Consider the following 26,221-nt stretch of genomic DNA (forward strand, 5'->3'; position numbering starts at 1 on the left):
ATTAAGGAGCTCTGCCAGACCATAGCATTAAAATTTATTCCACCCTGCTTGCTTTGTGGCAGATCTGCTGCCCTGTTTCTTCCCATGCCATCAATTCTTGCCTCCTTACCAAGGAGACTCCCTCAGGTATTTTTAGGTACCAGGGAAAATACCATGTACCTGAATATTTCAGGGAAAGTTTTCAGCCATTGTTGAAGTGTTCAGCAAAGATGTTGGTTTTATTTAGTAATCTTATGTATTTGTGAAATAGTTTGTGGAACTGAAGCAGTTCCCCAGCCAAGGCAGTTGATGTAGCCATGGTGTTTTGTCCAGCTGTGCTTTTACAACATGAGGAGAGAGAATTTCAGATGACTAGTCAGTTTTTCACGCTACCTCTGAAGGAGCAAATTGGGTGATGTTGGCTTGGGGGAGGCAAATTTGCCATTTTCTGCCTGTTGCACTGTAGGTTTTGGTACATAATGCAGCATTTTCAAGACCTATTAAGTAGAAATGATCTCTAATTTTGATGGACAAGATATTTTTGGAAGGATCCTCGAGCGAGCTTGGTGCAGGCTGCCAGTGATGCTGCTGCACCAAATTCTGGCTCCTTTGTGAGGCTTTTGAAGGGAAGAGGAGGAAAGTGGGTGGAGGTGATTGAATGCAGAGGTCACTATTTAATGTCCCTGCCTGCAGTGTGGAGCAGAATGTGTCCCTGCTTGGCAGGCAGGGGCAGCTGGAGGAGCCAGCCCAGAGCAGTCACTTTAATCACTGTATTTTGGTTTTGGCCATGGGTTTTCTGGCGTACAGATCTCTGCACAGTGGTAGCCAGAGCTTGCTTCCAGGAGTAAGTGCTGTTCATATGTTTTGTAAACGGAGGAGAAGAGGCTTTTTGCCAATTTTTCTCCACATGTGTATGTGACTTTCTGGTTTCCTAAATTAGCTTTTTGTTATCATAGCAGAAAGTCAGTAAAATATGTGGCAGATAAAGGAATCAGTAAGTTGGCTGCTGCAGGAAATCTGTCAATTATAATAAAGAATATTTCCAAGATCTGATGTCTTAGCAGCATGTTTTAATCAGGCTGTTGCCATTAATACTTAATTTTTTGTTGTTCTGTACTTTGCTGTTTTATTATGCTCTCCAGATAGGCCTGTTTAATGTACTCTAAAGGAAATACAGACTACTGTGACTCTGTTTATAGTGGTTGATCTACTACTTCCCAGAATTAAGTCTTATTTAAGCTCATCTTAAATCATAACTTCTGTAGAAGCAGCCCTGAAATAAAGTAGTGGTGCAGAATGCTGGTTTTTGGGATGAGGGATTTTGTTTGTTTTTCTGAGTGAGGGTTACAGAAGTGCTCAGCAATGATACAAATAATATAATTTGTAATTCTTCTTGGGACGTCTCTCACGGTGACCGAAGATTTCCTCCTGAGAATGGATTAATTTGTTGTCTTTGGTCAAGCAAGTGAAGCAGATCTGCCTGGAACTGCACACTTTTCAGCTTGCCTGCAGGCTGTTTCACACAGATCTGATTTCAGGGGAATTTCCCAGTGCCAGGGCCGTCAGTAACACCCAGAGCAGGCAGCTGGCCACATCTGCACAGGGACTCAGTGCTGCATGGCAATTCTCTGCTGAGAACTTGTTCTGATGCCTTCTTGAATTGAGTAATTTGTGGTGGCTTCCCTGCTTGGTATTTGATATCTCAAATCATGTGATTATTTTGTGCATGAATTGGAATTTTTATGCCATTTATCCCAATTTATGTTGGCACAGACTGATTTCAGTGGAATAAAACATTCAGTCGTTTAGAAATTTGTTCCAATCTGTTATTCAATCTCCTAATGATTTTTAGAACATAGTGATAGAAAATAAAATAAATTTTCTTTTATAATATCTTTTTCACATTTGTATTGCTTTTGTGAAGATCTTGGCTTTTCACCATATGCCATGAAAATAAATTTTGATCTTGGATCAACAGAAAAAGCTGCCCTTGAAGGTCCTCATGTACTACTCTTTCCTGGGAATTTGGCCTTAAGAACATGAGGCAATTCCTCTCACTAATGAGAGTTTGTCTGCAGGTATTGGAAAAGGTAATTAAAGGTGTGATGCCCATTAATTAAAGTCTGTTTAATGCTCTTACCCATGATTTTTTTAATTAATAAGTGGCCTGAGGTCATAGTAATTCAATCCAAGAATTCAATATACAGCTATACACAGACAATGGTAGTAACATTTAGCAAACAGTGATATTTACACATATTTACACATAGTTTTTTGGCTAGTTCACTTAAAGATAAGAGGACCTTGATGACAAACACCACAACTGAAGAATTGTAAGGGTTTTTTTTCCTTAAAAGTTAATAAACTTGTCAGGAATTCGCCCTAATGGATAAATCCATCTGTCAGAGGAAGAACAAAAAACGGGTGAGGGCAGTGCTGGGATTTTCTTTTGAGGAGTTTTATTGTAACCTAAGTTTGGAATAGGTGCAGGCAGCCCAAGCTCTGCAGCATGTCAGCCTTAGCTGGCAGGACAAAGGCACGTGTGGCTTTCTGGGCTGTAATTAGTGCTCACACTTTGTGCTTTACCAGCAGCCAGCGGGACAGAGGAAGTTGGGAGGGGGGATAGGATATGGCAGCGCTGTGTCCCTGCAGCCCATACCGAGTCACAGGAAGGAAGCTTGCTGCCAGAGCAGTGTATATTTTTTTTTTCCCAGTCTTTGGTGACTCCTGGAGCTCTCAGACAGATTTCAGACCCCTCTGGTGTCTCTCTGTCAAGGCACACTTGTTAAAACACGGCTTTTGCTGTTGTGGACGTTCCGCTGGGGCCGCTGGGCTCCCGCTGGCCAGAGAAAGGCAAACAGAGCTGGACATCCTCTGTTTACACAGAGCTGTCCCAGGGCTGTGAGGCTGGGAAGAGCCCTGCTGGCCTGGCAGACATTGTGCTGAGTGGAAGCACTTCCAGCCAGGCTCCTAAGTGGTTAAAATAAAGCACATTCCTGCTGACTGCATGGGCTGGTGTCAAGTGAGAGCAGAGCTGCTCTATAGGCAGACACTACGTCACGGTGTTATCTTTGTTTAGCTTGTCTGTGCTTTATCATGTTGCCCAACAGTTTTAATAAAAAAAGAGAAGGAGGAGGAGAAGGGAAAATATAAAAAAAGACTAGTATGAATAGTTGTAAGTAGAAGTATCTGAAAGCAGCAGATCTGGAGTGCCTTCTACCAGCTGCTGGCTGAAACAAAGAGGAGCATTATGAGAGGCACAATAAATGTGTTTGCTATCTCTGCTCTCAGTTGCAGGGCAGACACAAGCCGTCACAGTAATGAATTTTGAAGCCTGGAGTTTGGACTTGGGGAATTTATAAAACACAGTTGTTTTATCAGAGTGTTGCCTTGCCAGCTGTGTGATGGGAGTCTGGTTTCCATGGAGTGTGGTCAGCTGGGGGAGACAAATCTAGTCCCTAAAACAGCATTTGGGGCCATAGTCTCCTCTGTGGTTTCTCTCTCTCTGCTTTAAATTCACATTTGGTAAGGAGGAAAGTAGTGGGGGAGGAATGTTATTTAAATGAAGAGCAGTTTTAGCCCTAATCAAATGTGCAGGCCCCATGAGAACTGAGGGTGCTGTGCAGAACCAATGGAGGAATTTGCATTTTAGCCCTCTAAACAATGTAAAGAGATGGTTTCCTTGATTTTTCCTGTCATCTGGACTCTTTTTGGCATTGTTCTCCTGCCTGGTGTGGGCAGGAGGGGCTGTACAAACTGAACTGTCCTGTCTGTCCTGTAAGAGACTCTCACTGCTCCCACCTCTTCAAAGTTTGGTTAATTTAATTCATTTTGGCCCAGTGGTGCTGGTCAGATCCTGGTGTGTTTAGCTGAAGTCTTGGTGTTCCCTGCATAGTCAGGAAAATGCATTACCATCATTAGAAACCCTTCCTTTCTTTGCTAAATTTCTTTAAAATAGGTTTCTTCCAGCATACAATAGCATTTTTACCAGATTTTCTACTCAATCTGAATGTTAATATATAAATGCTGTTCTTACCATACATAGAAGAAATTAGTATTTTAATTTTGAAATTAAAAAGTCTCAATTTTGATTATTGTATACTATCAATGTCCTGTTTGGGGAAAAAGGGCAAGTTTCTGATTTACTGGGTTGAAGAATGCCTAGAGATTTTTGGTGTTTTGTAAACACCCAAGTTAGCTTTCCATGGGTGTTTAAACTGCCCAAGGCACTTAGGAGTTGCTCAGGAGTCAGTGGGAGTGAGGTGCCCACATGGAATTCGTAATTGCTGTTGTGGAATTTTGTGTTGGGAGTCCCCAGAAGTGGTGGGAGATGCTGCAGGGAGAAGAGTGATTGTGCTTGGGTGGGAGGAGACAAGCTCCAGCCTCAGGTGCTGAAAGCTTTATCTCTTGACATTGCTTTTAGATTATTTCTTTTCAAAGACAGGAGTGAGGGAGATTCCTCATGGAGAGGAACTGGTGTGATGTGGTTTGCTTTGAAAGTTTAGAACGTGAACGCTCTGTAGGTGGGGGTTTCTGTTGGCAAAATACAAAGGAAAAATGCACAAATTTACTGATCCGAAAACAAATTCCAAAAGATGTTGTGTTGATAAAAGCTTTTTTGATGGCACTGGGGTGGTTGGGGATGCTTCTCAATTAATGTTTGGTTGGAACAGGAGAGCTCTGGGTGTCTGTCCCAGAGCATTTGCAGCAGGGCACAGTTTTTGCTATTTAGAGCTGAGATGGAAAGTTCCTATTTAGATTTGGTGCCAGAGTCTTTAATAGAAATCATGGCTTGTGGTGTATTATAGGTCAGCGTATATTTGCTAGTTTATATTATGCTGACTAAATTGGCAGAATGCTTATTTTTACTGGTAAACATTCAGGAGGTTTTCTCCTCACTCCTTCTTTTTCCAACAAAATGTTATTTGTCGTGTGTAGGAATTAAGGCAGCATTTTATAAATCATCTGCCTCGGTGATGATGTGAAAATGTGTGGTGGCACACAAAGATTTCCATTGTCAGGTACCACAGGGCTCTAGATGGAGTTAACTTAGGCCTAATTTTAGGTCTGGAAATTATGGCTGTGTAAAAAACAAAATGCTTCTGGCAGTGTAGGAAAAATACAAATTCTAAACTCCAGCAAAAGCAGCTATTTCAGGGATATTACCAGAATAGGTAACTCTGGTTAATTTAGCTCCTCTCCAAGCCCCTGATGGAGCTCCAAAAGCACTTTTTTTACATCTTTAAATCCCTTTGAGGTCTAAATACAACCAGAGGATGTGAGTTCCAGTAAAGCCCATCGGGAAAAGCCTGGTCACGCTTTAACGCCTGCTTAGCAAGGATCTGTCCTGTGCTCTGCACAGCCAACTGGAGCATCGCTGGAATGACCTACACAGCTCCCATATGCTGGCAGTGGCTTTTCTGGGGAGTGTGAGATTATATAAAAACTTACCATCTACTCAGTCTGTTGGAAATTAGCATTTCTGTGATTCCTCTGCTGAAGAATTGTGCTCTTTTGTTCCTGGGTCCAAACATAGGTTTAAAGTATAGAGAAAGACATTTAGGGACATATTTAAAAGTTGAATCAGCAAGTTCCAGTTTCCCCCCCTAATTTTTCCCTTGCATAGTTATATACCAGACAAGCTTGTTTTGGACAGCATTTTATAAAGGGAATCATCTGAGAATCTGAACGTTTATTCAGTTTTAGATCTGGAATATTTGGCATTAACGTGAACTGTAGCCCTGGAATTTATAACCGCGACTGTAAGAAGAGGAACAAAGCTTTTATTTCTCTGTGAATAGTCATGGTTTGCAGAGTGAGGTAATCACAGCCCAGCGCTGGGATTGCAGCCTGCCAGGGGAGGAACCTGAGTGAAAAAGCTGAGGGGGGAATCTGAGTGAAAAAGCTGAGGGGGGAATCTGAGTGAAAAAGCTGAGGGGGAACCTGAGTGAAAAAGCTGAGAGGGGGAACCTGAGTGAAAAAGCTGAGAGGGTTAATCTGAGTGAAAAAGCTGAGAGGGTTAATCTGAGTGAAAAAGCTGAGGGGGTTAATCTGAGTGAAAAAGCTGCTGCAAAGATGGGCTAGTTCAGCCTTTGGGACCATCTGGGGTGAGTACCCCTGTCCTGTTGCCTTTTCTCACCGCTTGTTCCAGCATAAAGCGTGGCTTGGGGTGCCTTGTCCATCCTACAGCCGCGTCCCACGTGTGCAGTCCGGGAGGTTTACTGGGGAATTTCAGGGGTGGTAATGTGGAATTTTGGGGGGTTTTGCTGCGTGCTGCCTGGGGGGGTGTTTGTCACTGTTGTCCCCGTGGTGGTGACCCCCTGTCGTGTCTCCCCGGGCAGGTGAAGCGGCGCTGAGAGGGGAGCCCCGAATGCAGCCCCTGCAATCCCCCGCGCTCAGCAACCACCGCACGGGCCCGCCGCCCATCAGCCCCAGCAAGAGGAAGCTCAGCATGGACCAAGGGGACGAGGAGCTGGACTGTGAAAACGACCACGTCTCCAAAATGAGCCGCATGTTCAACCCGCATCTGTAAGTGCCTCGCGTCCGTCACCGCACGGAACTGAGCGCTGCCTGCTGAAATCTGCTCAAATCGTGTCCTGGCTCCAACTTTGCGCTCGGTTTTTCCCCTTTGTTCCAGTTTGTGTGGGAGATCTGCACAAGAGCCGCCGCGATTAGATGGGTTTTCATGTTTTCTTTTGTTTTTGTACAGCGTGAAGTAACAGGAATTAGCTCAGCCTAACTATTTATAGCAAGCCATACGTATTCACCTTGCGATTCCTGCGGTATTGTTGCCTCGTTCTTTGTAAGGCGCTCCTTTCACTTCCCCCCATTCTGAGGCTCTCAGGCTGGGGGTGGGGAGGCAGCAGCAGCAGGAGGAGGAACACAAGTGCTTTGCATTTTTCCGAGGCCAGCAGCTCGGAGCCAGCTGCTTCCTGGGCTGCCTTGACAACTGGGCAAGCGGCAGTTGTTGCTAAACATTCCTGCTCTGACAGTCAGGTGTGGAATGTGCCGGCCAGGTAAGGCGTTGATGAGCTGTGTTGGGCAATCAGCAGATGCCATTCCTGGGAATGCGAGCCTGGCTGGCACTGCTGCAGAATTCCTGTCATTCCTGCCTGGAGGAAGCCATGGATGGAGCTCCTGTGGCTGCTGCCTCAGCTCCTGCAGCCCCGGCATTCCGCGCATTCCACAGTCATGGGATGTGGACGGAGGGATTTATCCTGCCATAAATCACCACAGCCTTACTCACAGGCTGGGCCCGCAGTCTGCAGCCTTGGAATTTGTTACAAATCGGGAATCCAGCGCTGAAGTAATGCAAAACAATGAAAGCTCCCTTCTCATTTACAACATACCTCCTCCTCTCCCCGAAAAATTAACTATTTATAGCCTTGCTCTGGGGCCAGGAGGGCTTGGAAAGAACCCTGTGCTGCATTTCTGGATGCATGACACAACTGAGGAGATTTATGGCATTTTTGAAATGTTATGTAACTTTATGGGGGAAAAGTGTGATTTTTTTTTTTAAGGCTCATTTTCTACTGATGAAATAAAACACAGCTGGCAGTTACGTACATTATAACACTTTATATAGCAGAGGCCATAAAAATAATGAAGTCTGAACCAACAGACTCATGTGCAACCAAGGTTCAAAACTAAAAGATGCAGGCAGTTATTTCATGTGATCCCTTAGCTATATGTCAGAGCTGTCTAATAGTTTCCAGTGTGGTACATTTTTATGGTTTTTTTCAATAGATTCTTTCTGTGATTTCCTATATGAGACATTCATCTTTTCTTCTTGTAATAAAAAGCACTGGTTTTCTGCCCAGGTTTCGTGTGACTTAATCTGTTTCAATTAAACTATCTGCTGCAGATGAATTATAATCTAAAATAGCCTCCATGAGGCCATCTCTTTTTCTCCTTTATTTTGTAAGTTTGATCTGGCCATAGAAAAGTATGTTTTCAATGGAATATTATAAAAACTCAAACATTTGTGATTAATCTGAAATAGCTAGATTTCTGTGTATTTCAGATATATCAGAAAAGTTCACAAACATTCTCTGAATTTTATTGTCATTTCCCTGCCACTTATTCAAATGAAGTTATGGTTTTTTACTTTTTTTCATATTTTCCATCTTTTTCTGATTCTGATGTTCTGGTTTAACAGTAGAATTGGATTACTCAAGCCCTGTGGATCTGTCCAGAGATTTTGAGTTGGGAGATGGAAGTGTGTTGTGGAAGCTTGGCTTGCTCACACCCAAAAAACCACGGTAGATTTGAGGAAAGAATTATTTTCTGGAGCACGATAATGGCAGCCATTGGAGTGACTTGGAGGTTCTGGAAGTGTAAGGTTGACAACATTCAGTTTAGAAATCCACATGTGTGAGAGATGTGGAGTGTGGTGGGGAGATCAGGTGCCACGGTGTCTGTGGTGTCAGCAAATACATTTCTGTCACTGGCACTGTAAAGATTAGTTCGAGGCTGTGTGTTTTGAACTTTTCACAGCCAAGTTCCCTGAAAGCATAGGATGAAAGTGTTCCTGACACAAAACCTGGGCACAGCTGACAGAAGTCTTTATAACCTCCAGCAGCAGCTCTTGTTCAGGCATTTGGGTCTTTGTGATGGTGCTGGTAGAACTGGGAAGCAGTTGTGTATTCATTCTCTTAACACCAGCATCTTGTGGCTGGAAACGTAATTAAATAGGCCAAGAATTGTGTGTTTGGTTCATTATAAATGGTGGAACCTTTTTGTTAGCAATTTGATCTCAACTCTGAGGTAGCAGCACCCCACTGTGCTTCAGCAGGAATGAATCCATTGAAAGGCTTTGGATGTGTTATTAGAAATCCAGTTACGTCAGCCTTTTGTTGGGAAATGGAGTGCTTGGAGACATTCCCCGCTCAGGTGTAATTCCCTGAAGGATCATTTGTGAGCTGTACTTGGGTATGTTTACTTTTATTGTGGAAAAACACAACTATTGGAGTGCAGTCTCTGGAGCAGAGTGAATCTAATGCCCTGGCAAGCCTAGCAGGATCCTCAAATGTGTAATGGAATGAATGTGCAAAGAACACTTTATCAAATGGGCTTTTTCAAAGGAGAGAATTCTCAGTGTTAGGATAATAATATACTTGAGAACTTGTGGATTAATTTTTTTAAAAAACAGCATGTGACCCTGCCTCCCTTTCATGTACTTTTATAACTTCTATGTTTTTGTGGTGATAGAAGTTGTGAACACCATAAATTCCTTGGCTAGGAGGAACGAGTACTTGCAAATTAAAATATAGTGACAGGTAATATAGAATTCCCTTATTTTTCTGCTGTGTCCCTCAGGTGTTTAGCTTGAAATGCACACCCTGAAGTTAAATCTTGAAGTAAAAGGTGCTTTTGGCTTGTGCTGCTCTGTGGAGGAGAAGGGAGCTTGTTTTGAGGCTCGGCTTGAAACATGGCTTTGTTTTCCCGCGAATTCATTAGAACCACCGTGGTTTACAGCAGAGTGATTGAGAACTAGGATTACACGAGAATTCTGTGCGGTGCAGGGCCGGCTGGCTCCGTCCTGACCCGTCCGGGGAGCGCTTGGGGCGGCGCGGCCGGGCGAGGGCAGGAGGGAGAGAGGGCAGGACGGAGAGAGGGCAGGAGCCCGGGGCCCTCCTGCCCGAGCTCCTGCCCGAGCTCCCTCCTGCTCTCTCTCCCTCCTGCCCGAGCTCCTGTCCCCTTTACCTCCTGCTCTCTCTCCCTCCTGCCCGAGCTCCTGCCCTCTCTCCCTCCTGCTCTCTCTCCCTCCTGCCCGAGCTCCTGCCCTCTCTCCCTCCTTCCCTGGCTCCTTCCCGGGCCCCCTCCTTCCCTGGCTCCCTTCCTCTCTCCTTCCCTTTTTCTTTCCCTCTTTCTCTCCTGCTCCCCTTTCCTTTCTCCCTCCTGCTCTCTCCTCCCTCTCTCCCTCCCTCCTGCTCTTCTCCCTCCCCTTCCCTGTCTCTCCCTCCTGCTTTCCTCCCTCCCCTTCCCTGTCTCCCTCCTGCTCTCCTCCCTCCCCTTCCCCGTCTCACTCCTGCTCTCTCCTTCTCCTTCCCTGTCTCCCTCCTGCTCTCTCCTCCCTCTCTCCCTCCCTCCTGCTCTCCTCCCTCCTCTTCCCTGTCTCCCCCTCCTGCTCTCCTCCCTCCCCTTCCCTGGCTCCCTCCTGCTCTCCTCCCTCCCTCTCTCCTTCCCTGGTTCCGTCCCGCTCTCCTCCCCTGCTCCCTCCCTCCTCCCCGCTCTCCTGCTCCCTCTCTCCCTTTTCTTCCCTCCTTCCTCTCTCCTCCCGGGTTCTCTGTCTCCCAGCAGGGCTCCCTCCTTCCCTCCCGGCTCTGTGGCTGGCTCCCTCCCCCGTCCCTCCCCGGTGTCTCTCTCCTCCCTCCGCCCGTCCCTCCCGTTCCGCAGCCCCGGCACACAAAGGCCGCCTTGTCCCGGCCGCCCCGCCGCCCTAAGAGTCCCCAGCGCGGCCAGCGGGCACAGCGCTGCCCCTTCCAAAGAAATGGCCTTTGCAAATCAGCCGGGACCATTATTTTTGTTCCTTGTGCCGAGTACGTCAGCCTGGAAGCTGGAGTTTGGGCTTTGGGACGAGCGGGCTTGTGCGTGGAGAATTTTCCCCTCGTTCCCGTTTGGTTCGGTGGCATTAGGATTGAGATGGGAATTAATTTTTGTGTAAAAATCTTCCTGTGGCTAAATGTTTGCAGCTGTGAAGTCGAGGGGAAGATTGTATTTTGGTTTATGTGATAAATAATTTGGCTTTTTCTTGTGATAAAAGGTCTGCACATGAATAAGTTACTTTAGTGTGTATCATGTGTAAAATGATGTGCAGTTTCAGACTCTTCAAATTCTGGGCTGTCTTCAGTTTTGTTACACTGAAGAATTATAATAATCCTACCCAAAACACTCCTGAAGTTTTTTACCATGAATATCCCAATGGCATTTGCTTACTTTAATGACGCTGTGATAGAAATTAGTGGGGAATCCTTTAAAACAAATGTGTGCTAAAAGTTTATTATTAAAGCTTTATTTGAAGACTGTGGAATAATTCAGGCTAGAACAGACCATTTCATCCAACCTCCTGCTCAGAGCAGGCTCAGCTGCATCTTCAGTGAGTTTAGAGTTGCTCAAAAGGAGAAATTTTGAGTAAGATTAGAAATATTGATTAGAAATTAGAGGGGGATTCTTGTCACCTTCCTCCTTAGCTTGGCTGAGAACTCAGGGTGGAAATGTTCTGCAGAAAATCAGGTCCCTGTTGTGGAGGAACGTGGCTCCAGCAGGGCTTGAAAAGATGCAGAGCTGGCTCTCAGAGGTAGCGTGGGAGTTGTCAGAGAAGCTCTTTGCTGCTTTTTGGGTTCCAAACTTCATGTGGTATTGAGAAATATGTTCCCACTGTCATTTTATTGTGACAAATTGGAGTTGGGAAAAAAACCCAGCACACAGTTGAGAACACCCAAAGTGTCTCTCATGTGCTGAGCGAAGCGTCTTCACCCAGTCCTCAGCACAGATGTGCCCTGAAGGATTTTGGGGTTCACCTGGGGCTCTCAAAGCTGAACTCCTCAGTGGAACTGAGCCATGTGGCTCTTGTTGATTAGGTGGACAAAGGATCACAGAGCAGGTTTCAAACTGCTTCTCCTAATTTTTTTTTTCCTTTTCTTGTCTGCGTTGTTTGAATGATGGAGCGAATCAGACATTTTCTTATTTATTAATGGACATCACACGCTGCACAAAATTAAATTGTTTTCAAGAAATATATGTTAAATGGAACCTTCAGAGACAGACTTGAAAGAGCCACCATATCTGAGTTAATATTTAACACAGAGTTGTGCAGTTCTTAGCCACGGGGGAATTTCAGAAAGCACTCCAGTCCCTTTCTGTTGAAGCACATGTGAAAGGTTTGCTAGGAACAGTTTCAGGGCTAAAAGCAATTTGATTGATCAGTACTTCACAAAAAAACCTATCTGTCAAAATTTGGGTAGATGTTGAGGTACTTGAAAAACCAGCCAATGTTAGCTCAGGTGTCTCCTCCACTTGCAGACAGAAGGGGGTTGTTAGCCAGCTCCAGATTTCTGCTTTGATACCATGTTTTCCACTTTCATTTTCCATCTTTTGTGGAGGAGCATGACCCTTCCCTGGTGTGGCAAGGCTCCAAGCTGCCTCTCAGGGCAAAGCTGTGTTAGTGTTGCACAGAGGGGTTTGATCACCCGCTTAGGGGAGGCATCTGGGGCCCTGTGCACTCAGGGGTGCAGTGGGAGCTGCAGAATCACAGAATATTCTGAGCTGGAAAGGACCCTCAGTGATTCATGGAATCCAACTCTTTAATGAATGGGGAATCCCTCGAGCCCTGCTGTTGGATTTTTATCCCAGGGTAAAAGCAAAATTTTACATTGTGTGAATCAACCTGTGTCTACATGGGGTGAAATTCAGCACCAATCCAAAATCCTGAGATCTTAGAAAGAAGCAAGGAAAGAACCAGTAACCTTTGCAAACATACTCTGGATGTATATCCAATCCCATGGAAACAAAGGTTTAATCTCACTTCTTTCTATTTAACCATTTTCCCAGATGTTTCCTGCAGTTGGACAGATGTGCCTTTTACTAGAAAGTTGTGCTCTTGAGAATGAGAGTGTTATGGACACAGTTGCTATAGACAATGTCTGTGTGAGGGTAAGGTTTGGAATAAAACCTTACATTAATTTCTACTTGAATCAGTAGTTTTGTTCCCCAGGCTGGCAGTGCTGATGCTGTGGGACAGCAGGCACAGCCTGGCAGGTTTGACTCCTTCCTGCAGCATTGCCAGGTGCTGGCAGGCTGCTGCAATTCCCAAACAGTGAGCTGGGGGAGGAGGCTGAGGGATCCCAGGGAATCCTTGAGCTGCAGGCCTGGGGGTTGTGGGATCCCCAAGGCTGGGCTGTGCAGGGCTGGGGCTGGGTTGGTTTGGGGTTTATCCTCAAAGAAAGAGGGGAATAAAAGGGCTTTGCTGCTATTGGGGTCTGGAGGGTTTGATCCCAGGGCTGGGGTTGCTTTCCCGGTGGGAATTCTGCAGAGATGGATCCCATGTGGGGGGATCCTGGTGTGGATGAGTCCCCAGCTGGATTGGTCCCACTGTGGATGGTTACAGAGCCACAGAACATTCTGAGTTCAAAAGGACCCACAAGGATCACAAGTCCAGCTCTCCAGTGAGTGTCCCATATGGGTGCTGAACCCACAGTTGTGCTGGTGTCAGGTGTGGATGGACCCCACGGGCACGACTGACACCACTGCCATGAGTGATCTTCTGCTGCCCAAGGGATGCTTCAGAAACCTTGGTCACATTTTTAATCAGTAACTGTCATGGTTCACAAACCAATACCTTCAAAAGGGAGTAAGCAAAGTCCCCAAGCATTTTTGCTTGTGATTTGCTTTTCTAATTAAGTGTCCCCTAAACCAGAAGCTGCTGTGGGAGGAGACTGTTGACTGCACACTGTGGGGTGCCTGAGCTGCAGAAATGGCCTCCAAACACTCATCTGTTGCTGCTGGGGTCCAGCTTTTCAAGGAAATATTTTACTATATTGGTCTGAATAGTTGTGCAATATACAATGAAGCTGTTACTGTTTTTATGGTGCTTCTAGAGTTTTTGGTAATTTGGATTTTATTAGCAATTACAAACAGTTTCAATAAACTTTTAATGAAATGTTTATTCCTTCCTTTAAAACAGCCTGTGAAAAAGTCTAATTTCTTGAAACCAGTTGTTTAAACACTGCTCTTGGTCTGAAGGCCTAAAGAGCCTGGGGTTTTTTTGAGAAGTTTTGAAATGTCTGGAAGTGAGTTATTGTAATTTCTCAGCTTTTCCTGCTTCACCTCAGCTAAGGTTACAGTGTGTATCTGATGGATAGAGACCATAATTTGCAAGTTTTAAGGATCCCAGGCCCTTTTCCCTCTTTCTCATTAGACCCAGTGAAGCTGGAAGGGAATCCTGTACAATCCCATTTTCTCCTGATGATTTGGCACAGTTAATTCCAGCACTGTGACCTTATTTTCAGAGGCTGGTTTGTGTTGTTAAAGCTCTTACCAAATAAAGTGGCTATGATCATGCTGTTGATATCTTTTACTTCCCCTGTTATCTATTTGGAGAAAATTATTAATCTGCTCCTCTGCTGTAAAATTCAACCTGATGCAGGCTTTTAGGTGGTGGAACTGGGGGAAATCCCACAGACTTGTGAGAATTTGGGGTTCATGGATTGATTCAATCTGGTACCAACTTTTACAAAAACAGTTCCATGACAGGCATTGGGTGATGATCAAAAATACTTTTTCCAAATAAAAAAAAAATGAAAAGTTTTGCAAGGAACAACCCAGTGAATCCTCTAAGAGAACACAACTGACACTTTGTATTTCCTTTAACACTCCTGGCAGGTTTCACGGGTGAGTTTGAGCACCAGCAGCTTTTCCCAGAGCCTGCAGCACAGCCTGAAGTGCCCTGGCAGTGCTGATCCTGCTGCCCTGGGACATGACCCACTGCAGCTCTGGATGTGCAGCCTTTCCCCTGACACTGGCCCAGGGTGTCTCCTGGGTGATCATAAATAGTTTTTATGGTATTTTCCAGTGACTGGGTATAGAGGGCTCGTTGCATGTGCCAAGTTTGACTTCAAGAGGAATTAAAAAGCTGCACATGACCCCTCTGATGGATGGGTAGAGCGCAGGGGACATGTGTGCCAGAGGTGTTTGGGTGGGCACTGCAGTGGGTACAAATGAATCCCTTCACACCCTCTGACCTTGCAGATGTTTCCATTAAAGCCTCCCTGCTCTTTCCCTGCACTCAGGTTTTCCTTCCTGCTTGTTTGAAATGTGGAGTGTCTCTTGTACCTCATGGTTTTATCCTTTGCTCTCCTGGAAGTTCTCCCCTCCAAGCACCCAAAGTGCTTTAAGCACTTGAAGCAGCTCAGAATTCTGCAAGGATAGTTTTCCTTTCCCTTCCAGCAGTGATTTGCTGTTCTAGATCCCATCCTGTTCATCCCAGCACCTCCAGTACCCTGCCTTGCTCCACTCCCTGTGCTTCACCAGCTTTGTTTGACTGCCTCAGGTGCCTCAGAGCACCCAGGCACTGTGCTGGCTCCTGCAGGGTTCACTTTTGAGCTGGAAGGGAAACCTGACTTCTGGGCTGGACTGGCAGCTGTAGGATGGAGTTCCTGGCACACTTTGATGTGTCTGAGTTTTGCTGAGACTGCCATCCAAACAAATGCTCTCCAAAGTGCAGCAGCAGCAGCAGCATCTCCCAAGGACAGACCACATCCTCTGCAGGGCCTTTCTCAGCTTCCCAAACACTCCTGTCTCCTGTCACCTGGTCCAGAAATGCAGCATTTTTCTAGTGTGCACTGCAGGATTTTCCAGAGGCAGCTGGAGCTACTGTTGTTCTTTGAAGAGAGAGTTGTGGAGAGGTGGCTGAAGCAGATAAATCCCAAAGAGTTGCATGTCCTGTCTCCTTTCCAAGGCTGCTCTGCTCCTGGGCAGGAGCTGGGAGAAGGAAGACAGAGGTGGTGCAGATTAGAGGATCAAAAAGTTTCTCCTTTTGGACTGATGGGATTGGTGGGAGGCTGAAAACTTTTTGACTTTTTGTTCTCAATCCTTGAAAAGTAAGGATCTGATGGGAGCTCAGCTGCTGGTTCCCACCTAGTAAGAGTTAAACAGAACTTTCAAGATGTGGAAAAGGGTTATGTTTATTGTCCAGAAATCAGTGTGCATTTTAGGAAACTTTTGCTGCAATATTCATTTATACCTAGGCACTTTTTGTGGTAACACTGAAATCTGGAGCTTTCTCTTGTTTCTTGGAAGGCTCCACTTTTTGAGCTATTCATGATTTTTAAAATTTTCTTTACAGGTTAAATTTTGTGAAAGCTGCCTACCTGGTTAAAATTTCAGAAGTTTCCTGGGTATTTATTATAAGTTAAAACTTTGTTGTTTGTGTCTCAGGAATGGCCTCACATAAAGGCTCTTCAAAAATGCTGGAAATTTAGAATGAGCCATCAAGTGTGCTAGGCAAAAGAGAACCTAGATACAGGAGTTGGAGTAAGTTTGGAGTTGGAATATATTTGGAGCTGTGCAAGGCAGCAGCAGTGCAGAACAGAGAGATTAGTGAGTCATTTTTTCCCCTTTTAAAAAAGTTGAATTGCAGGTAACCTGCAGCCTGTACCTATTGCAATGAGGTCACTTTGTCATTGTTTCTGCATTCTGTTTGTACACATGTTCCAGCAGTGACAGAGCTTCTGATTTAATAAATCCCTGATGTTTGCTGTTATAAAGCAACCAGTGCTGTCTTCAAAAACAATCCTGTGTTGGAGTGTTGGAGCAAAGGTAGCCAGCCATTAAAAAAGAATCCTGTGAGAAAAACGAGTAGGATCTGAGATCGTGGTAATTGATTTTACTGTACATTAGATTTAGATTTCAGTTCTGTGGGTTTGGCTTTGGTCTGAGCTCTTATGTCATGCAGTTCTCTTGCATTCTTTCATCCTTGTGAGTATGAAGGCTTCAGGAAGGGAAATTCATTTGTATCTGAACATTGGTGCTTGGTGCAGGCTGTAATGGGACACTCCTTGGTGCATTTCACAGCTCGTTATTGATTTCTTTCTTCTTCTGTGAAATCTGTTCTCCTGGTCGATTCCATTTGCAAGTAACTGTCTGGTCCAAGGTTTATCTCTGAAAATCCTGTTTTGGTGAGGATAAATATAGAAAGTCTGGCTTGTGTTTGTTTATATGAGATGATCCCATTTCTTTTTAGTGTTTTTTTTTCTTTCAATGGTTTAGACTTCAAGGTCTTTCCTTTGAGGGGAGGGTATTCATTATGTTTATCAGGAAACCATACCTGGTTTTGTGGCAGGAGTGATTCCTGCAAAAAACAAGGATCTCTGCAAGTTTTGGCATGGAGTACTGAGCCAGAAAAAGGCTGCTCAAAGGAACTGGGAAGCACAGAGCTGGCAAAGAGGGATGGAATGGGGCTGTATATTTAGATGACAGTCATTCAAGAGGGCATTGGGCTGCTTGGAGTATTTTTTCATGTTCTGAATACTTCAGATAATTGGCTGAGACTCAGAGCAAATTGCTGCTGCTTTCAGGATTTATTGGGGGTTTTGTTTGTTTTTTTTAGTGAATTTGTATTGCTTAATTCTGAGTAAGGAACTCTTGGGATTTTTCTCCTTGGATGTATATAATCACATTTTGAAATACCACTTTAAATTCTAGTTTTCCCACCTCACAGCAACAGAATTAAAGTGTGCCAGTAGATACTTTGCAGGAAATGATGTTCTTCATGTGGAGCAGATATTCTGTATCAGTGGGTTAGAAATCCTTAAGCAGCCTTTAACAAAAGCAGCTGCCCTCTTCCAGACCTAGTGAACAAAAGCAGTAGAAGATGATGGAAAACAAATATCATAAAGACGCTGAAAATGTTCAAATCATATCAGAATGAGGTTGCAGAAATGAAAGTTTCCAGCAAGGCATTGTGTTTGTGTGAAGAAAGGGGGTGCTTGTTCTTTGTGCGAGTGAAACTCTGCAGCTTCCATTTCGAGCCAGCGCTGCGGTTCTGCCAAAGGGAGTGAGAGCCGTCTGTGATTCCTTGCCTTGGAGGTACAGTAATGCTTTTGGCAGCATTCCTGAGGGCCCTGCAGGCTGGAAGTGAGTGCAGGCAGCGCTGTCCCCTTCGTGGGCCTCTTTTTTCCCTTTTCCTGCAGCAGCTGGCAGGGGCCGCCTGTTGCTGTGGGCCGGCTGTGAATTCCCCCCTGGCGGTGCCAGCCAGCAGAACAGCCTCGGCTGAAGCTTCTGCAGCACAAAACCCTGGGAGCAGGGGGATTTACCCAGCCTGGAGCTGCTCACTGCCATGGCTGTGCCTTTGGGGACAGCCACCCCAGCACATGATGCTTGGTAAGTGCTCTGATTCAGTGGGGAGCAGCTGGAAAAGCGTGGCTGGGTTTTAAGGATTGGAGAAATTCACTGGAGGTTGGGATCGTGTCTAATTTTGCTCAAATAAAGCTGAAAGTAGCTGGGATAGCTGTGATGCACTGCTCATGGACTCAGGGTTGGTAAAATATGCTGATTTTTAGGCCAGGATTGGAGAAATTCACTGGAGGTTGGGAGTGTATCTAAATTTTCTAAAATAAAACTGGAAGTAGCTGGGATAGCAGGGAATGGGGGTGGTGGGCATGGATCCCTGTGCCTGGCTCTGCTCTGGGCTCACTCATGGGAATTGCTGGATTTCAAACACTGGGATTGCTCTGGCATCCCCCACACTGCTCATGGACTCAGGGCTGGTAAAATATGCTGGTTTTTAAGACCAGGATTGCCAACATTCACTGGAGGTTGGGATTGTGTCTAATTTTGCTAAAATAAAGCTGGAAGTAGCTGGGATAGCTGTGATGCACTGCTCATGGACTCAGGGTTGGGAAAATATTCTGATTTTTAAGACCAAGATTGCCAACATTCACTGGAGGTTGGGATCATGTCTAATTTTGCTAAAATAAAGCTGGAAGTAGCTGGGATAGCTGTGATGCACTGCTCATGGACTCAGGGTCGGTAAAATATGCTGATTTTTAAGACAAGCTGGAGTCCAGGGATGGCAAAGCTGTTTGGACAGCTGGATTTGTTTGTGATATATATTTTTAAGTTCTTTTTTGAGCTTGGTCAGAAATCCTTCTTTGTGATTTTGGGTCCTTATGTTTGACTTGAGAGATGCATCTCTGAACTTGTCCAGAGTGTGAGGAATGTCTGAGCTCGTGGACTTCAGTGAATTATGATTATCTCCCTGAATCATCGTTTTAATAACAAACAACAATCATCATTTTAATAACAACAACAAGTTTTCCATAGAATATTATTTTTTAAGTGACACTCTAAACGAAATTACTTCATAACATGAAATTGATGAATAAATAATCTTACAATTGTCTGACAAATCTGTAGGATTTGCTATTTATGTGTGAGCAGGAGGGGCTCACAAATGCTGCTGTGTTTTCCCAGGGGCTGAGCTTTCATGGTACTGTCCTTTATGTCCTTCTTTCCAGAAAATATATTATCTGATGTGGAAGTAGAAACTTGGGGTGTTTTTTGGTTTTTTCAGACTGTATGAGTTGAAGGTGGATGAACTGAGGAGAGGATTTTTAGGGAGTGGATTATAAGCAGTTCCCTGCCCGGAAGAGGAGTTGTTCTAATTTAAGAAGAGAGAATTATTTGCCTACAGAAAGGCCTGGGGTGTGGTCTGCTGAGATTGCTGAGATAACTCCATAATTTTAGGTGTCTTTAGGGAAGGTCTGCCTGCTGGGCCTGTTCCTGGAGAAAAGCTGATCCCATTGCCCAGTTTTTTGGTCTTTTCTTCCAAAAGTCTTCAGGGAAAATTTTTGGTGTTTTTTTCTGTGTTATAATTTTGTTTGGATTGGGTTTTTGTTGTTGTTGGTTTGGTGTTTTTATAGCAGAAAAATTACCAGTTCAACAATATTTAGGACTGTGACTCTTCATTTAAGGTGAGGATCAGTGAAATAAGCATTGTTATGTAAAATGGAAAGTTTATTTTGCTTGGGAATTTCAGTAAGCTTGTTCATCAGTGGTCACTTGACAGCCCCACCCCCCCAGTAAATGCAACACTAAATTGTTGAAAAGGGAGTTCTAACTCAAAAAACCCAAACAGCTGGTGTAGGTACATGTTTTGTTTCATGTCATAAGCATTTCTTGGGGAGTAAACAAAACTTTTGCTTTGAAAATCAGCCTGTGCTTACTGAAACAAAACAGAATCATTCTGAGTGGAGATTCTGTTTGAGGCAGTGAGAAATAGCAATCCCCTGGATCTCTTGGTGGTTTTGCAGCTTCCAAATTGTAATTTTAATTGTAGTAGCCCAGCTAATATTCAGTTGAAAAGTGAGAATTTGGCTGCAGCCACAGAGGTTCTGCACTGCAGCACCAAGAAGGAGCATTGCTGGTTTTAGGTGGTTTTTGGGGTTGCTGGTTCCCAGGATATCCCAGGCTTTGTCCAGGCTGTGTGTGAGGTTCCTGCCTGCATGCTCAGGGCTGGGGTGGGATCATTCCCATGTCCAGGAGCTGTTTCCATGCTGTAATCCAAGAGGAGCTACTGTAGGTTAAATATAGAGCCCCTTGTGCTGCCATTAACTCACATTTGCATCAGTCATTAGCTCAGAGCGCTGCAATTCCAAACTTTCCTGCTGAGGCTGCTCCTGCAGTTGAGTTCTGCTGGAACTCAGCTGGGACAGTGATTCCTGGGGAATTGTGAGCTGCTGCTAAAATCCAGCCTGGAAAAGGGGCTTGGGGAACACACAGCACCAGCTGTGAAACCTCCAGGGTTGGATTTTACGGTGGATTCTCCTAATCTGCAGCTGCTAATTTTTAATTAGTGAAAAGGGCCAAGGGGATGCAAAGGGTTACAGATGGTATTGTTGTGCTGTTGGCTCTTCCCTCCCCAGGCTGCCAGGGGAATTTGGCACAGAGTCCTGTGTCCTGAGCTTCCCAAGTCACTGGTCGCCTGGCATCATGTTAACCAACTTCTACCATGATAAATGAGCTGAGATTTGATTCGGGAGCAAGAATTTCTGTACAGCCAAGTGGCTCTGGAGCAAGCTGAGGAATAGCACAGAGCAATTGTGAGTAGTTCAGCTAACAGGGGCCACAAAGGTGACAAGGATACAGGTTATACTTGAAGACAGCATTACTGGAATAAAATCTTGTTGAAGAGATGAACTTGGGAGTGGCTGCAAGATGATGAGAGGGGAGCAATGGCTTTGTCTCTCTCCTAATTCAGGAGTCAGGGCTAGGGCAATCCAAGCCATTGGATTTTAGGTTGAAAAGAAACAAAAAGAGCCTGTGAAGAAAAGGTAAAGCCTGGAGTCCATGGCCAGGGGATGTTGAGGCTAAAGGATTTAGGGCTGGGCAGGATCACCATGGGACATCCCCACACCCCATGTGGGTGTTTTAGGGGCTCCTTATTTCCCTTGGTTGGCAGGACTTTTTTATCTTATCCTTGTGTGTGGAGAGACTTCCTCAGACATTGAAATAAGCAGTAGCTTTTTGGTCTTGTAACTTACTTCAGCATTGAATATTGATTCCTTTTCTGTCTCTGCCTTTCATCAGAACCTTTTTAAAGATTTTCCTGTATATTAATTTGCCATGATAGGCTTTAAAAAACAGGAGGAAAACCACCTTGAATTTCACACCCAGACAGGACACAGAGGGTGTTTCACTGCTACTCAAGAATGGTCCTGAGACAGGTTGTTATTTTTATTTTCCATGGAGCCAGTGGTGCTTTTGCAGCTGGAATTTGCTGTTCCCCACTGCAGTGTGTGAGCTCTTCCAGCACTGCTGACTCCAGGCTTCTGGGGATTCCTGGTGATGAGAGAAGTGCTTTTCCCTTCAGTCACTTCAGTTTGCCTTTAATGACAATTCTGTTGCAGCGTGGAAACTGAAATCCCTCATCCACAGATATAAACCCAGCTTTCTTTTCATTGCAGTGAATGATGGGCTCATTATGTGAGCACATCTACAGGGATTTACTGTTCAGGAGTAGCTGGAAATTAGTCTTTTGAAAGAGCAGTTGTAAATAAAGGATTCTGAGATAAGTGCAGTGTAGTTTGCTTTTCCTTCATTTTCTGCTCTGAAAATGTTTCTTCCTGCCTTGACTCCCTACATTTTTGCTGATATCAGCCATGTCTTTTCAGTTAAATAAACTTTCCTTGGGCTTCAAAAATGCTTAGAGAATATTGCAGTGTTAGATGCTGAGTGGGATTAGTAGTATGGTAAAGAGGAGGAGTCTGATGTTTGAAAAAGTTGTTTCTTGGTGCACGTGGATGAGTATCTGAAGAAATCCTAGGCTGAAGAGAGATGCTGGCTGGCAAAGCTGGCAAATGTGGGGGGTTGGCTTCTCTCAGGCTATCCCACTGGGGGATTCCACCTGGCAAGGTGCATTCCTGACAGGGCTGATGGAATGCTGCCTGTCTCAGGCCAGCCTGGAACCGCACCAATCCCTTTTCCCTGTTTGCTCCCTGCCAGAACCAAGACTGCCAACGGGGATTACCGGAAGGAGCACCGGGAGCGGAGCCGCAGCCCCATCGACCGGGCGGCTGCCCCCACCATGAGCCTGCACGCCAACCACATGTACGCCTCCATCCCCAGCCTGAGCATGGATCAGCCCCTAGCACTGACCAAAAACAGCGTGGATGCAGCCAGGACAGTGGGCATCTCCCCCAGCCTGAGCAGCGTGGAGCGGCAGCAGGTACGGGGCTGGCACCGGGATCCGGCTGCAGCGGGAGGAGAGGCTGCTCCTCGGGCAGCACGGGGTTAAAAATGCACCCTGAATGTCACAGGTGTCATGGTACTCATTGTGACATTCCCAGGCTTGGGAATGCATGTGTTGTATTTGGGGATGTTTGGGAATGCAGGAGTTGTATTTGGGAATGCAGGAGTTGTATTTGGGAATTCATTATTTTTATTTGGGAATGCACGAGTTTTGTTTGGGAATGCATGAGTTTTTATTTGGGAATGCAGGAGTTGTGTTGGAAATGCACGAGTTTTGTTTGGGAATATTGGGGAATGCAGGAGTTGTATTTGGGAATGCAGGAGTTGTATTTGGGAATTCATTATTTTTATTTGGGAATGCACGAGTTTTGTTTGGGAATGCATGAGTTTTTATTTGGGAATGCAGGAGTTGTGTTGGAAATGCATGAGTTTTGTTTGGGAATATTGGGGAATGCAGGAGTTGTATTTGGGAATGCAGGAGTTGTATTTGGGAATTCATTATTTTTATTTGGGAATGCACGAGTTTTGTTTGGGAATGCATGAGTTTTTATTTGGGAATGCAGGAGTTGTGTTGGAAATGCATGAGTTTTGTTTGGGAATATTGGGGAATGCAGGAGTTGTATTTGGGAATTCATTAATTTTATTTGGGAGTGAATGAGTTTTATTTTGGAATGCATAAGTTGTATTTGGAAATGCATGAGTTGTATTTGGGAATTCATGAATTTTATTTGGGAATGCAGGAGTTGTATTTGGGAATGCAGGAGTTGTATTTGGAAATGCATGAGTTGTATTTGGGAATTCATGAATTTTATTTGGGAATGCACAAGTTTTATTTGGGAATGCATGAGTTGTATTTGGGAATGCATGAGTTTTTATTTGGGAATGCAGGAGTTTTTATTTGGGAATGCATGAGTTGTATTTGGGAACGCATGCATTGTGTTGGAAATGCATGAGTTTTGTTTGGGGATATTTGGGAATGCAGGAGTTGTATTTGGGAATGCATGAGTTTATTTGAGAATGCAGGAGTTTTATTTTGGAATGCATGAGTTGTATTTAGAAATTCATGAATTTTGTTTGGGAATGCACAAGTTTTGTTTGGGAATGCATGAGTTGTATTGGAAATGCATGCATTTTTTTGGGAATATTTTGGAATGCATGAGTTTTATTTGGGAATGCACGAGTTTTTATTTAGGAATGCATGTGTTGTATTTGGGAATGCGTGAGTTTTATTTGGAAGTATTTGGGAATGCACGAATTTTGTTTGGGAATGCATGAGTTTGTATTTGGGAATGCAGGAGTTGTGTTTGGGAATGCACAAAATTTTATTTGGGAATGCAGGCGTTTGTATTTGGGAATGCATAAGTTTGTACTTGGGAATACCTGTGTTTTAACTGGGAATTCAGAGTGTGGTTGGTTCAGGGAGGCCCAGCACCTGCTAGGCAGTGCCTGGGGCCATCCCCTGAGCCCCTCCTGCTGATCCCTGTGCTCTCCTCCCCTCTGTCCCAGTGCTCTCCACCCTCAAGAAGGGGTACAGCACAGAAGGGAGAATTTGACTCTGGGTGACCTTAGTTGTTTTAGCCAGCCAGAAGCATTTGCTGTGTTGTTCAGAGCAATGTTGAAGCACTCATTCCCTTTTCCTAAAGCTAAATCATTCTTTTTGATTATTTTATGCCCGATTTCCCTGTGCTGGAGTGGTTGTTAAGGTTTTTTATTGGTTGTTCTTTGCTTTGCCATCTTGCACATGGCATTTGTTTTGCTGCAGAAGTGCTGAAGCTGAGCCATTTCTGTAGGCAAGAACAGTTTCCTCATGTGCCAGACTCACTTTTATCCCTCCTACAAGTGGAGAGACAAAGCAGAGAAGGGAGCTGTGATGAGCTGCAGCACTGAGAAATCAAACTGGCCCATGTACCCAAGCTCTGCCTTCCCTGGATCCCTCTCTGTTCTCTTTGACATTTTGAACCAGATTACAATCTTTTTTTGGGAAAACAGGATGTTGGGGCAAGACCTTGCTAAAAGCACAGAGTAGGAATCATACAAAATAAAAAGTGTACTGAAAAAAAAAAATCCTCGTTTGATGATTCCTTGTTTTGGGGATTTTTTTTTAACCTGAACATGTTGAATGAAATTTCATACCTTATTTGCATCAGGACAGGGTTATTTAGCTGCTGGAGTTAGTGATTATGACTAAATTCTCAGTTTATCTCAATATTTTTATAAAAGTTTTTACATTCTGTGCACACAGAGCCACAACAGAGGATTCTGCAAGGTGCCTTATTGGGTTCTTCAATGTGTTGGCATGTGCATTTCTGAGATATTATTACCTGTCCCTCTCTACTTCCCACCCCCTGCATGTCCAAAATACTCTTCAGAAGAGAATTAAATACATGTCTTTCCCAAAAACCACTTCTGAGAGGCACAAAATCCCTGCCCCTACAGAAAATAATTACTCCCACATGTGAACTGTTTACAGAAAAATCAAATAATTCTTCTGTTTTTCTTTATTTACTTTTTCTACTTTGCTGCCAGTGCAGTAAGATGTAAATAACCTCATTGCTGTTTTGGCCTGGCAAAAATGATGTTAAACTTCCCTGGAAAGCTCAGCTCTTTTACTTTAGTGGCCTTGCTCTTACTCTGCCTAAAGTACCACCAAAGAAGGGAAATTCCCTCCTTCCTCACTGACCTTGCATGGGAGTAGGTGATTTGTTTGTGGGTAAAATTTTGTAAAATGGTCAAGAAATTAAATTCCATCAGTTCTGTTAATCTTTTGAACACTTAATATTTAATTTGCATTGAGTATAATGGACTCCTTGCATCATCAAATATATGGAATTTATTCCAATAGCTGTGTTATTTCCCTTCAGCCACCTGGAGAAAGTGGGACATTTCTTTTCCCAGTAAATGTCCATAGTAAACAACTCTGAAAAGAATATTTTATGGTTGCACTTAAAGTACAGAGGGAGGAGTTCTAATGTAATGTAGCTGTGAACAGACATTTTGGGGAATTTGCATGTGCTGAGAATGACAGTGAAGTTAATTAAGTATTAATTATAAATTAATTCATCTACTGGAAAGGCAAGGGAATTCCAACAAGAAAGGATTTGTGGTCTGGACTGGCTCAGAATTCTTCATATTTATTGTACATCCCATGGATTAGGATGCACTGTGGAGTACAGAGATGAGGCTGGGAAAACTCAACTTCTGGATAAAAATTATATCACCAAGACAACAAATACCTGGAAAATCTGCAAACCCCTTCTATGTGTGGCCACAGAATGAAATATTTCATGTGTTGATATGGAACTCAGTGAAGTTGACACAATCCCTGTACAATCACTTCAGAGATTTGCTTTCACACTGCCCTTTTTGTGTTCACTGAAACAACCTCTATGGAAGTGCAAGGGATTTTTAAAAGTGGATTTTTATTTTTAATCAAAGAAACAGCTAAATATTAGGGGTTTAATATGAATTGGATAGTTTATGGGTTTAATTGCTGTGGCTGTGAAGTTGCAGCAATCAATGTAAAAATATTTTGAAGATTTGTTTTCACACTGCCCTTTTTCTGTTCATGTACATAAGAACTGTTGTGCAGATGTGATGTGGATTTTCATTTTTAATCCAAGAAACAGCTGAATATTCAGGGGTCTAATATGAATTAGATAGGTTAAATTGCTATGAAGTTGCAACAATCAGTGTAAAATTATTTTTAAGATTTTTCTTCACTCTGCCCTTTTTCTGTTCATGTACATAAGAACCATTGTGGAAATGTGAGGTGGATTTATATTTTTAATCAAAGAAACAGCTGAATATTCAGGGATTTAATATGAATTGGATAGTTTATGGGTTTAATTGTTGTGGCTGTGAAGTTACAACAATCACTGTAAAATTATTTCTAAGATTTACTTTCACGCAGCCCTTTTTCGTTTCAAGTACATAAGAACTGTTGTGCAGATGTGATGTGGATTTTTATTTTTAATCCAAGAAACAGCTGAATATT

The 26,221-nt window shown here is 44.0% G+C and overlaps 1 protein-coding gene across 1 annotated transcript in view; it reads left to right on the forward strand.

The window, feature by feature from the left end:
- Nucleotides 1–26,221, forward strand: part of VGLL4 (vestigial like family member 4) — a 47,826-nt gene that overhangs the window by 15,155 nt on the left and 6,450 nt on the right. The window contains exons 2-3 of the mRNA XM_084214759.1: nucleotides 6,321–6,507; nucleotides 21,982–22,204. Coding sequence (XP_084070885.1) covers nucleotides 6,321–6,507; nucleotides 21,982–22,204 — 410 coding nt within the window. The remainder of the gene's footprint in view (nucleotides 1–6,320; nucleotides 6,508–21,981; nucleotides 22,205–26,221) is intronic.

This window comes from Fringilla coelebs (assembly GCF_963513975.1).
Source record: "Fringilla coelebs genome assembly, chromosome: 13".
Lineage (NCBI taxonomy): Eukaryota > Metazoa > Chordata > Aves > Passeriformes > Fringillidae > Fringilla > Fringilla coelebs.